At 61.9% G+C, this 13,726-nt stretch overlaps 1 protein-coding gene across 1 annotated transcript in view; it reads right to left on the bottom strand.

Moving 5' to 3' along the window:
* The window catches only part of VARS1 (valyl-tRNA synthetase 1), a 41,624-nt gene that overhangs the window by 23,905 nt on the left and 3,993 nt on the right, over window positions 1–13,726 (bottom strand). The window contains 11 exon segments of the mRNA XM_071800947.1: window positions 559–659; window positions 1,735–1,843; window positions 3,144–3,263; window positions 4,358–4,439; window positions 5,543–5,707; window positions 10,610–10,737; window positions 11,533–11,614; window positions 11,616–11,631; window positions 12,424–12,508; window positions 12,993–13,186; window positions 13,591–13,723. Of these exon segments, the coding sequence (XP_071657048.1) occupies window positions 559–659; window positions 1,735–1,843; window positions 3,144–3,263; window positions 4,358–4,439; window positions 5,543–5,707; window positions 10,610–10,737; window positions 11,533–11,614; window positions 11,616–11,631; window positions 12,424–12,508; window positions 12,993–13,186; window positions 13,591–13,723 (1,215 nt within the window).

The following is a 13,726-nucleotide window of genomic DNA, read 5'->3' as shown; positions in this document are numbered from 1 at the left end:
TATGGGTCTCTATGGGTCCCTATGGCTCTCTATGGGTCTGGGGGCTCTGTACTGGTCTTTATTGGTCACTATGGCTTCCTATGGGTCCCTATGGGTCTCTATGGGTTCTCATAGCTCCATATGGGTCTTCATGGCTCTCTATGGGTCCTCATGGCTCTCTATGAGTCTCTATGGCTCCCTATGGGTCTCTATGTGTCCCTGTGGCTCCCTATGGGTCTCTATGGCTCCCTATGGGTCCCTATGGGTCCCTATGGGTCTTTATGGCTCCCTATGAGTCCCTATGGGTCTCTATGGGTCCCTATGCATCCCTACGTGTCCCTATGTCTGTGGGTCCCTATGGGTGCTTATGGGTCCCCATGGCTCCCTATGGGTCTCTATGGGTCTGGGGGGTCTGTATTGGTCTCTATGGGTCTGTATGGTCCCCCATGGCTCCCTATGGGTCTCTATGGGTCTGGGGGGTCTGCATTGGTCTCTATGGGTCTGTATGGTCCCCCATGGCTCCCTATGGGTCTGGGGGGTCTGTACTGGTCCCTGTGGTCCCCAGGGGTCCCCACTCACCGAGTACCGGGGGTCATCGGGGTTCACGGCCACGGCCACGTCCCCCAGCATGGTCTCCAGGCGCGTGGTGGCCACCACCAGCTCCTCCCCTGGCCCCTCCCCTGGGCGGGGCCACAGAAAGGGGCGGGGCCACGGGGAATGGGGCGGGGCCATGGGTGAAAGGGGGCGGGGCCACGGGGGAAAGGGGCGTGGCCACAGAGGGAAGTGGGTGGGGCCACAGGGGAAAGGGGGTGGGGCCAGAAATAGGGACGGGGTCACAACAGGGGTTGAGTCAGGAAAAGGGGGTGGGGACGGGAAAAGGGGGCGGAGACAGGAAAGGGGGGCGGGGACAGGAAAGGGGGGCGGGGACAGGAAAAGGGGTGGAGACAGGAAAGGGGGCGGAGACAGGAAAGGGGGGCGGGGACAGGAAAAGGGGGCGGAGACAGGAAAAGGGGGCGGAGACAGGAAAAGGGGGCGGAGACAGGAAAAGGGGGCGGAGACAGGAAAAGGGGGCGGAGACAGGAAAAGGGGGCGGGGACAGGAAAGGGGCGGAGACAGGAAAAGGGGGCGGAGACAGGAAAAGGGGGCGGAGACAGGAAAAGGGGGCGGAGACAGGAAAAGGGGGCGGAGACAGGAAAAAGGGGTGGAGACAGGAAAAAGGGGGCGGAGACAGGAAAATGGGGCGGAGACAGGAAAAGGGGGCGGAGCCAGAGAGGGGGCAAAGTCAGAACAGGGGACGGAGTCCCCCCCCAGTTCCCCGCTATGGGGCAGCCGCCCCCCCACCCCCCATTTTTGGGGTCCCCCATTTTGAGTCCCCCCCCACTCTTGGGGTCCCCCCATTTTTAGGGTCCCCCACTTTAGGGTCCCCCCCATTTTGGGTCCCCCCCATTTTTGAGGTCCTCCCACTTTTTGGGTCCCCCCCACTTTTTGGGACCCCCCCACTTTTTGGGACCCCCCCACTTTTTTGGGGACCCCCCCCCACTTTTTGGGACCCCCCCACTTTTTGAGACCCCCCATTTTGGGTCCCCCCCATTTTTGAGGTCCTCCCACTTTTTGGGTCCCCCCCACTTTTTGGGTCCCCCCCACTTTTTGGGACCCCCCCACTTTTTTGGGGACCCCCCCCCCACTTTTTGGGACCCCCCCACTTTTTGGGACCCCCCATTTTTGGGGTCCCCCCCATTTTTGGGGGTCACGCACCGTCCCCCTCCAGCTCGTAGGCGAACCGCACCAGCACCCCGAACTCCACGGGCTCCTCGTACCCCGGCACCTTCAGCTGCACCCGGCCCCCCAGCTCCCGCTTCTCCACCTGGGGGTACAGGGGCACCCGTGGACCCCCCGCACCCCAAAACCCCCCCCAGGACCCCCAATGACCCCCTGGAACCCCCAGAAACCCCCCCAGTGACCCCAAATAACCCCCAGGGCCCTAAAGCCCCCCCAGTGACCCCAAATAACCCCAGGGTCCTAAAGCCCCCCAGTGACCCCAAATAACCCCCAGGGTCCTAAAGCCCCCCAGTGACCCCAAATACCCCCAGGGTCCTAAAGTCCCCCAGTGCCCCCAAATAACCCCAGGGTCCTAAAGCCCCCCCAGTGCCCCCAAATAACCCCCAGGGTCCTAAAGCCCCCCAGTGACCCCAAATAACCCCAGGGTCCTAAAGCCCCCCAGTGACCCCAAATAACCCCAGGGTCCTAAAGCCCCCCCAGTGCCCCCAAATAACCCCCAGGGTCCTAAAGCCCCCCCAGTGCCCCCAAATAACCCCCAGGGTCCTAAAGCCCCCCCAGTGACCCCAAATAACCCCAGGGTCCTAAAGCCCCCCAGTGCCCCCAAATAACCCCCAGGGTCCTAAAGCCCCCCCAGTGACCCCAAATAACCCCAGGGTCCTAAAGCCCCCAGTGCCCCCAAATAACCCCAGGGTCCTAAAGCCCCCCCAGTGACCCCAAATAACCCCAGGGTCCTAAAGCCCCCCAGTGCCCCCAAATAACCCCCAGGGTCCTAAAGCCCCCCCAGTGACCCCAAATAACCCCAGGGTCCTAAAGCCCCCAGTGACCCCAAATAACCCCCAGGGTCCTAAAGCCCCCAGTGACCCCAAATAGCCCCAGGGTCCTAAAGCCCCCAGTGACCCCAAATAACCCCCAGGGTCCTAAAGCCCCCCCAGTGCCCCCAAATAACCCCCAGGGTCCTAAAGCCCCCCAGTGACCCCAAATAACCCCCAGGGTCCTAAAGCCCCCCCAGTGCCCCCAAATAACCCCCAGGGTCCTAAAGCCCCCCCAGTGCCCCCAAATAACCCCCAGGGTCCTAAAGCCCCCAGTGACCCCAAATAACCCCCAGGGTCCTAAAGCCCCCAGTGACCCCAAATAGCCCCAGGGTCCTAAAGCCCCCCAGTGACCCCAAATAACCCCCAGGGTCCTAAAGCCCCCCCAGTGACCCCAAATAACCCCCAGGGTCCTAAAGCCCCCCAGTGACCCCAAATAACCCCAGGGTCCTAAAGCCCTCCAGTGCCCCCAAATAACCCCAGGGTCCTAAAGCCCCCAGTGACCCCGAGTGACCCCAGTGTCCCAAAGCCCCCGGTGACCCCGAGTGACCCCGGCGGCCGCGGCCCCGTCCCCACCTCGATGTCGGCGATGGCCGAGCGCAGGGCGCAGCTCCAGTGCACCAGGCGCGTGCTGCGGTAAATGAGCCCCGCGTCGTGCAGACGGACAAACGCCTCGGTCACCGCGCGGGACATGCGCTGGGGGGCAACGGGGTCAGGGGGCACGGAACGACCCCCCGGAGCCCCCCGGATAGCCCGGATATGTGGGGTGACCCATAGACACACATAGGGACACATGGAGACCCACAGACACACATAGGGACACATAGAGACCCACAGACACACATAGGGACACATAGAGACCCATAGACACACATAGGGACACATAGAGACCCATAGACACACATAGAGACCCAGAGAGACCCAGAGAGACCCATAGGGACACATAGAGACACATAGAGACCATAGGGACACACAGAGACCCATAGGGACCCCCCAGACCCATAGAGACCAATAGAAAGCCCCCAGACCCATAGAGACCATAAAGACCCATAGAGACCCATAGGGACCATAGACACTCCCCCAGACCCATAGAGACCCATAGAGACCATAGGGACACATAGGGACCCATAGGGACCCCCCAGACCCATAGAGACCCATAGGGACCCCCCAGACCCATAGAGACCAATACAGACCCCCCAGACCCATAGAGACCAATGGTGAGCCCCCAGACCCATAGAGACCATAAAGACCCATAGAGACCCATAGAGACCATAGGGACACACAGGGACACATAGGGACCCGCCAGACCCATAGAGACCCATAGGGACACATAAGGACCCCCCAGACCCATAGAGACTCATAGGGACTCCCCAGACCCATAGAGACCCATAGAGACCCCGCAGACCCATGGAGACCCATAGGAAACATACAGACCCCCCCCAGATCCATAGAGATCAGAGAGACCCATAGGGACCACAGAGACCCACAGGGACACCCCAGACCCATAGAGACCCATAGGGACCCATAGAGACCACCCAGACCCATAGAGACCCATAGGGCACAAACAGACCCCCCCCCAGGCCCATAGAGACCCACAGAGACCAGAGAGACCCATAGAGACCCATAGGGCCCCATAGAGACCCATAGAGACCATAGGGCCCAACAGATCACCCAGAGAGATCACAGAGACCCCCAAACCCCATAGAGACCGCCCAGCCCCACAGCCACAGCCCCACAGATCCCAGCCCCACAGATCCCAGCCCCACAGATCCCCGCCCCACAGATCTCACCGGGTCCATGGTGAAACAGGCGCGGTCCCAATCCAGAGAGGCCCCCAAGCGCCGCAGCTGCTGGTAGATCCGGTCGCCCTTTCTATGGGGAGATGTGGGGAGATGTGGGGCGGGGAGAGACCACCAGAGGGCAGCCTATGGGGCACTTGTGGGGCAGCTATGGGGCACTTATAGAGTAGTTACTATAGACCAGTTATGGGGCAACCATGGCACAGTTATAGGGCAGCTATGGGGCAGTTGTGGGGCAGCTATGGGGCAGTTATGGGGCAGTTATGGGGCAGTTATGGGGCAGCTATTACAGCCCAGTTATGGGGCAACCACAGCCTGGTTATAGGGCACTTATGGGGCAGTTATGGGGCAGTTATGGGGCAGCTATTACAGCCCAGTTATGGGGCAACCACAGTCTGGTCATAGGGCACTTATGGGGCAGTTATGGGGCAGCTATTACAGCCCAGTTATGGGGCAACCACAGCCTGGTTATAGGGCACTTATGGGGCAGTTATGGGGCAGCTATTACAGCCCAGTTATGGGGCAACCACAGTCTGGTCATAGGGCACTTATGGGGCACTTATGGGGCAGTTATGGGGCAGCTATTACAGCCCAGTTATGGGGCAACCACAACCTGGTTATAGGGCACTTATGGGGCAGTTGTGGGGCAGCTATGGGGCAGCTATTACCGCCCAGTTATGGGGCAACCACAGCCTGGTTATAGGGCACTTATGGGGCAGTTGTGGGCCAGCTATGGGGCAGCTATTACCGCCCAGTTATGGGGCAACCACAGCCTGGTTATAGGGCACTTATGGGGCAGCTATAGGGCAGTTATGGGGCAGCTATTACAGCCCAGTTATGGGGCAAACACAGCCTGGTTATAGGGCACTTATGGGGCAGTTGTGGGGCAGCTATGGGGCAGTTATAGAATAGCTATCACATACCAATTATGGGGCAACCACAGTTTGGTTATAGGGCACTTATGGGGCAGCTATGGGGATACTTATGGGTCACTTATGGGTCACTTATGGGTCACTTATGGGTCAGACTCACTGGCGTTTCCAAGCCCTGCAGGAGCCGCTCCCGGCCCAGTCGTGGGGCAGCTGTTACACCAAGTTACAGGGTAGCTCTGGGGCACTTCTGGGGCAGCTCTGGGGCACTTATGGGGCACTTCTGGGGCACTTATGGGGCACTCACTCTCTCTTCCAGCCCCACACCTCCTGCAGGAAGCGCTCCCTCCCCAGCTCCTGCCGCGTCTGCCGCCGCTGCCGCCAGAGCCGCCGCTCCACCACGGCCTGGGTGGCGATGCCGGCGTGGTCGCAGCCCGGGACCCACAGCGTCGTCACCCCCCGCATGCGCTGCCTGCGGGACACGGGGGGCACCGTGGGGCTGGGGGTCGCTATGGGGCTGGGGGACCCGCCATAGGGCTGGGGGGTCGCTATGGGGCTGGGGGAGGGATGAGTGGGGGATGCTTGGGGGATTCACTGTGGGTCTCTATGGGTCTCTCTGGTCTATGTGTGTCTCTATGGTCTGTGTGTGTCTCTATGGTCTCTATGGTCTGTGTGTGTCTCTATGGTCTCTATGGGTCGCTATGGGGCTGGGTGGCGATGCCGGCGTGGTCGCAGCCCGGGACCCACAGCGTCGTCACCCCCCGCATGCGCTGCCTGCGGGACACGGCGGGCACCGTGGGGCTGGGGGTCGCTATGGGGCTGGGGGGTCGCTATAGGGCTGGGGAAGGGATGAGTGGGGGATGCTTGGGGGACTCACTGTGGGGCTGCTATGGGTCTCTATGGGTCTGTATCTATCTCTATGGGTCAGTATCTAACTCTATGGGTCTCTATGGGTCTCTATGTGTTTGTATCAATCTTTATGTGCCTCTATGGGTCCCTATGGATCTCTATGGGTCGCTATGGGTCTGTATCTATCTCTATGAGTCTCTATGGTCTGTGTGGGTCTCTATGGTCTGTGTGGGTCTCTATGGTCTATGTTGGGTCTCTATGGTCTATGTGGGTCTCTATGGGTCTCTCTGGTCTATGTGTGTCTCTATGGTCTGTGTGTGTCTCTATGGTCTCTATGGGTCTGTGTGTGTCTCTTCGGGTCACTATGGGTCCCTATGGGTCTGTGTGTGTCTCTATGGGTCTGTGTGTGTCTCTATGGTCTCTATGGGTCGCTATGGGGCTGGGTGGCGATGCCGGCGTGGTCGCAGCCCGGGACCCACAGCGTCGTCACCCCCCGCATGCGCTGCCTGCGGGACACGGGGGGCACCGTGGGGCTGGGGGGTCGCTATGGGGATGGGGGACCCGCCATGGGGATGGGGGACCCGCCATGGGGCTGGAGGGGTTGCTATAGGGCTGGGGAAGGGATGAGTGGGGGATGCTTGGGGGATTCACTGTGGGGCTGCTATGGGTCTCTATGGGTCTGTATCTATCTCTATGGGTCCGTATCTAACTCTATGGGTCCCTATGGATCTCTATGGGTCACTATGGGTCTGTATCTATCTCTATGGGTCTCTATGTGTGTCTATGGGTCTGTGTGTGTCTCTATGGGTCTCTATGGTCTGTGTGTGTCTCTATGGGTCTCTATGGGTCTGTGTGTGTCTCTATGGGTCTCTATGGGTTAGTGGGTGTCCCTATGGGTCTCTATGGGTCTCTATGGGTTAGTGGGTGTCCCTATGGGTCTCTATGGGTCTCTATGGGTCTCTATGGGTCGCCGTGGGTCTCACCAGCGGGCCAGGCTGTCCTGGATGGGGTCAGTGGGGGTCCCTATGGGTCGCTATGGGTCAGTGTGTGTATCTATGGGTCGCTGTGGGTCTCACCAGCGGGCCAGGCTGTCCTGGATGGGGTCAGTGGGGGTCCCTATGGGTCCCTATGGGTCGCTATGGGTCAGTGTGTGTCTCTATGGGTCTCTATGGGTCTCTATGGGTCTCTATGGGTCTCACCAGCGGGCCAGGCTGTCCTGGATGGGGTCAGTGGGGGTCCCTATGGGTCGCAATGGGTCAGTGTGTGTATCTATGGGTCGCTGTGGGTCTCACCAGCGGGCCAGGCTGTCCTGGATGGGGTCAGTGGGGGTCCCTATGGGTCGCTATGGGTCAGTGTGTGTATCTATGGGTCCCTATGGGTCTCTATGGGTCTCTATGGGTCTCTATGGGTCTCACCAGCGGGCCAGGCTGTCCTGGGTGGGGTCAGTGGGGGTCCCTATGGGTCGCTATGGGTCAGTGGGGGTCCCTATGGGTCTCTATGGGTCGCCGTGGGTCTCACCAGCGGGCCAGGCTGTCCTGGATGGGGTCAGTGGGGGTCCCTATGGGTCGCTATGGGTCAGTGTGTGTATCTATGGGTCCCTATGGGTCTCTATGGGTCTCTATGGGTCTCTATGGGTCTCACCAGCGGGCCAGGCTGTCCTGGGTGGGGTCAGTGGGGGTCCCTATGGGTCGCTATGGGTCAGTGGGGGTCCCTATGGGTCTCTATGGGTCGCCGTGGGTCTCACCAGCGGGCCAGGCTGTCCTGGATGGGGTCAGTGGGGGTCCCTATGGGTCGCTATGGGTCTCTATGGGTCTCTATGGGTCTCACCAGCGGGCCAGGCTGTCCTGGATGGGGTCAGTGGGGGTCCCTATGGGTCGCTATGGGTCAGTGTGTGTATCTATGGGTCGCTATGGGTCTCTATGGGTCTCTATGGGTCTCACCAGCGGGCCAGGCTGTCCTGGATGGGGTCAGTGGGGGTCCCTATGGGTCGCTATGGGTCAGTGTGTGTATCTATGGGTCCCTATGGGTCTCTATGGGTCTCTATGGGTCTCTATGGGTCTCACCAGCGGGCCAGGCTGTCCTGGATGGGGTCAGTGGGGGTCCCTATGGGTCGCTATGGGTCAGTGTGTGTATCTATGGGTCGCTATGGGTCTCTATGGGTCTCTATGGGTCTCACCAGCGGGCCAGGCTGTCCTGGATGGGGTCAGTGGGGGTCCCTATGGGTCGCTATGGGTCAGTGTGTGTATCTATGGGTCGCTATGGGTCTCTATGGGTCTCTATGGGTCTCACCAGCGGGCCAGGCTGTCCTGGATGGGGTCAGTGGGGGTCCCTATGGGTCGCTATGGGTCTCTATGGGTCTCTATGGGTCTCACCAGCGGGCCAGGCTGTCCTGGATGGGGTCAGTGGGGGTCCCTATGGGTCGCTATGGGTCAGTGGGGGTCCCTATGGGTCTCTATGGGTCTCACCAGCGGGCCAGGCTGTCCTGGATGGGGTCAGTGGGGGTCCCTATGGGTCGCTATGGGTCAGTGGGGGTCCCTATGGGTCTCTATGGGTCGCTATGGGTCTCTATGGGTCGCTGTGGGTCTCACCAGCGGGCCAGGCTGTCCTGGATGGGGTCAGTGGGGGTCCCTATGGGTCGCTATGGGTCAGTGTGTGTATCTATGGGTCTCTATGGGTCTCACCAGCGGGCCAGGCTGTCCTGGATGGGGTCAGTGGGGGTCCCTATGGGTCGCTATGGGTCAGTGTGTGTATCTATGGGTCGCTGTGGGTCTCACCAGCGGGCCAGGCTGTCCTGGATGGGGTCAGTGGGGGTCCCTATGGGTCGCTATGGGTCAGTGTGTGTATCTATGGGTCTCTATGGGTCTCTATGGGTCTCTATGGGTCTCTATGGGTCTCACCAGCGGGCCAGGCTGTCCTGGGTGGGGTCAGTGGGGGTCCCTATGGGTCGCTATGGGTCAGTGGGGGTCCCTATGGGTCTCTATGGGTCGCCGTGGGTCTCACCAGCGGGCCAGGCTGTCCTGGATGGGGTCAGTGGGGGTCCCTATGGGTCGCTATGGGTCTCTATGGGTCGCTGTGGGTCTCACCAGCGGGCCAGGCTGTCCTGGATGGGGTCAGTGGGGGTCCCTATGGGTCGCTATGGGTCTCTATGGGTCTCTATGGGTCTCACCAGCGGGCCAGGCTGTCCTGGATGGGGTCAGTGGGGGTCCCTATGGGTCGCTATGGGTCAGTGTGTGTATCTATGGGTCGCTATGGGTCTCTATGGGTCTCTATGGGTCTCACCAGCGGGCCAGGCTGTCCTGGATGGGGTCAGTGGGGGTCCCTATGGGTCGCTATGGGTCAGTGTGTGTATCTATGGGTCCCTATGGGTCTCTATGGGTCTCTATGGGTCTCTATGGGTCTCACCAGCGGGCCAGGCTGTCCTGGATGGGGTCAGTGGGGGTCCCTATGGGTCGCTATGGGTCAGTGTGTGTATCTATGGGTCGCTATGGGTCTCTATGGGTCTCTATGGGTCTCACCAGCGGGCCAGGCTGTCCTGGATGGGGTCAGTGGGGGTCCCTATGGGTCGCTATGGGTCAGTGTGTGTATCTATGGGTCGCTATGGGTCTCTATGGGTCTCTATGGGTCTCACCAGCGGGCCAGGCTGTCCTGGATGGGGTCAGTGGGGGTCCCTATGGGTCGCTATGGGTCTCTATGGGTCTCTATGGGTCTCACCAGCGGGCCAGGCTGTCCTGGATGGGGTCAGTGGGGGTCCCTATGGGTCGCTATGGGTCAGTGGGGGTCCCTATGGGTCTCTATGGGTCTCACCAGCGGGCCAGGCTGTCCTGGATGGGGTCAGTGGGGGTCCCTATGGGTCGCTATGGGTCAGTGGGGGTCCCTATGGGTCTCTATGGGTCGCTATGGGTCTCTATGGGTCGCTGTGGGTCTCACCAGCGGGCCAGGCTGTCCTGGATGGGGTCAGTGGGGGTCCCTATGGGTCGCTATGGGTCAGTGTGTGTATCTATGGGTCTCTATGGGTCTCACCAGCGGGCCAGGCTGTCCTGGATGGGGTCAGTGGGGGTCCCTATGGGTCGCTATGGGTCAGTGGGGGTCCCTATGGGTCTCTATGGGTCTCACCAGCGGGCCAGGCTGTCCTGGATGGGGTCAGTGGGGGTCCCTATGGGTCGCTATGGGTCAGTGGGGGTCCCTATGGGTCTCTATGGGTCGCTATGGGTCTCTATGGGTCGCTGTGGGTCTCACCAGCGGGCCAGGCTGTCCTGGATGGGGTCAGTGGGGGTCCCTATGGGTCGCTATGGGTCAGTGTGTGTATCTATGGGTCTCTATGGGTCTCACCAGCGGGCCAGGCTGTCCTGGATGGGGTCAGTGGGGGTCCCTATGGGTCGCTATGGGTCAGTGTGTGTCTCTATGGGTCGCTGTGGGTCTCACCAGCGGGCCAGGCTGTCCTGGATGGGGTCAGTGGGGGTCCCTATGGGTCGCTATGGGTCAGTGTGTGTATCTATGGGTCGCTGTGGGTCTCTGTGGGTCTCACCAGCGGGCCAGGCTGTCCTGGATGGCCACGGTCAGCGCGTGGCCCAGGTGCAGGCTCCCGGTGACGTTGGGGGGGGGCAGCACCATGGCGAACACCCCCCGCGGGTTGGGGGCGGAGACGCTGGGGCGCTGGGGGCGGGGCCGGGATCAGGGGGCGGGGCCGGGAGGGGCCACGCCCACCCAGCCCCACCCATGAGACCTCAGCCACCAATCGGCTCCCACCCACCTACCAGGACCCCCCAGTGACCCCCATGCCCCCAGTGACCCCATGACCCCCCCAGTGACCCCATGACGCCCCCAGTGACCCCCACGACCTTCCAGTGAACCCATGACCCCTATGACCCTCCCAGTGACCCCCATGACCCGTATACCCCCCATGACCTCCCAGTGACCCCCATGACCCCCCAGTGACCCCATGACCCCTATGACCCCCCCAATGACCCCATGACCCCAACAACCCCATGACCCCCATGACCCCCCAATGACCCCATGACCCCAACAACCCCATGACCCCCATGACCCCCCAATGACCCCATGACCCCCCCAACGACCCCATGACCCCTATGGCCCCCCAATGACCCCATGACCCCCATGACCCCCCACTGACCCCATTATCCCCTATGACCCCCCCAGTGACCCCATGACCCCCCATGACCCCCCAGTGACCCCATGACCCCTATGACCCCCCCAATGACCCCATGACCCCCCATGACCCCCCCGACCCCATTATCCCCTATGACCCCCCCAGTGACCCCATGACCACCCATGACCCCTATGACCCCCCCAACGACCCCATGACCTCCCACTGACCCCCATGACCCCTATACCCCCCCAGTAACCCCCATGACCCCTACGACACCCCACGACCCCTAAGTGACCCCACGACCTCCCGTGACCCCCCCCGGTGACCTTGACCCCGCTCACCCCGTACTGGGGCCGGAAGAGCCCCTCCCCCTCCCACCAGCTGTACCACGCGGCCTCCACGAAACGGGGGCTGTAGGAGGGGGAGGGGCAGCGACACATCTGGGGGGGACGGACGGACACACGGACGGGGGACACGTCAGAGCCGGACACACGGACACGGCCCCACGTGACCCCAAATACCCCCAGGGTCCTAAAGCCCCCCCAGTGACCCCAAATAACCCCCAGGGTCCTAAAGCCCCCCAGTGACCCCAAATAACCCCAGGGTCCTAAACCCGCCCCAGTGACCCCAAATAACCCCCAGGGTCCTAAAGCCCCCCCCAGTGCCCCCAAATACCCCCAGGGTCCTAAAGCCCCCCCAGTGCCCCCAAATAACCCCCAGGGTCCTAAAGCCCCCCAGTGACCCCAAATAACCCCCAGGGTCCTAAAGCCCCCCAGTGACCCCAAATAACCCCCAGGGTCCTAAAGCCCCCCCAGTGACCCCAAATAACCCCAGGGTCCTAAACCCCCCCCAGTGACCCCCAAAGAACCCCCAGGGTCCTAAAGCCCCCCAGTGACCCCAAATAACCCCAGGGTCCTAAAGCCCCCCCAGTGACCCCAAATAACCCCCAGGGTCCTAAAGCCCCCCCAGTGACCCCAAATAACCCCAGGGTCCTAAAGCCCCCCAGTGACCCCAAATAACCCCCAGGGTCCTAAAGCCCCCCAGTGACCCCAAATAACCCCAGGGTCCTAAAGCCCCCCCAGTGACCCCAAATAACCCCCAGGGTCCTAAAGCCCCCCCAGTGACCCCCAAATAACCCCCAGGGTCCTAAAGCCCCCCCAGTGACCCCAAATAACCCCCAGGGTCCTAAAGCCCCCCCAGTGACCCCAAATAACCCCCAGGGCCCCTCTCACCCTTTTTCTGCCCCGGCGGGGTCTCCACGTCGTACGTCACCCCCTGGGGGTCCCGTCGCTCCTTGCGCCGCCCCCGAGCCTGAGCCTGGGGACACAGGACCCATAGTGACCCCCCCATGGGACTCCAGTGACCCCATGACCCCCCCCTCCCCAACCCCACCCAGGACTTGAAAACAGGACCCAAGCATCCGGGGGGACCCAGGAGTTCGGGAGGGACCCAGGCGTTCGGGTACATGGGGGTCCTGGGTAGACCTGGCAGCCCTGGGGGGACCCAGGAGTTCGGGTGGGGGGGAGCATGGGGATCATGGGGGGACCCAGGAGTTCAGGGGGGACCCAGGAGTTCAAGGAGGGGACCCAGGAGTTCGGGAGGGAACCCAGGAGTTCGGGGACATGGGGGTCTTGGGTAGACCTGGCAGCCCTAGGGGGGGAACCCAGGAGTTTGGGAGGGACCCAGGAACTCGGGAGGGACCCAGGAGTGCCCCAAGGGATCCAGGAGTTCAGGAGGGACCCAGGAGTTCGGGAGGGACCCAGGCGTCCAGGTCAGGGGTCAAGGGTCAGAGGTCGCCCACCTGCAGCTCCCGGTTCTTCTCCTGTTTTTGCTGGAATTTCTCCAGTTTCTCCCGTTTTTTCGCCTCCTTCTTCAGCTGCGCCGGGGTCTTGGTGGGGGGAGGGGCCGAGTCCTGCCCCACAGATCCCCTCTGCCCCATAGATCCCTCCTCCTGCCCCACAGCTCCATCCTTCTGCCCCACAGGGCTCAGCTCCACTGCAGACAATGGGGAAGCAGCTCTGGCCCTGCCCCCATTCTTTAAGCCCCACCCCCACTTAAGCTCCACCCCTTTCATATTTCATGCCCCTCCCCCACTCTCGGCTCCACCCCCTTCCCTACCCCCTGCTCCCCTTAAACTCCACCCCCTTCCCCTCCCCCACTCTCAGTCCTGCCCCCACTTAAGCTCCACCCTCACTCAGCCCCGCCCACACTCAGCCCCACCCCCACTTAAGCCCCACCTCCACTTAAGCTCCTCCCCCACTCAGCCCCACCCCCACTTAAGTCCCACCCCACTTAAGCCCCACCCCCACTTTAAACCCCTCCCCTTTAAGCCCCACCCCCACCAAACCCAACCCCTCCCCCACTTTAAGCCACACCCCCAGCCCCGCCCCCTCGCTCACCAGGGGGGAGGGGCGGCCCCGCCCCCCAGAGCTCCACGTCCCCCAGGACCCCCCGGAACTGGGGCAGCCGCACGCAGGACTCGAACCAGCGCAGCACCCGCGGGAACGGGGAGCGCGCGGCGGCGTCCAGCACCTG

This window comes from Patagioenas fasciata, chromosome 34 (genome assembly GCF_037038585.1).
Source record: "Patagioenas fasciata isolate bPatFas1 chromosome 34, bPatFas1.hap1, whole genome shotgun sequence".
NCBI lineage: Eukaryota > Metazoa > Chordata > Aves > Columbiformes > Columbidae > Patagioenas > Patagioenas fasciata.
Note: the sequence above shows the minus strand (reverse complement) of the source record. Positions and strands in the feature narration are given on the sequence as shown.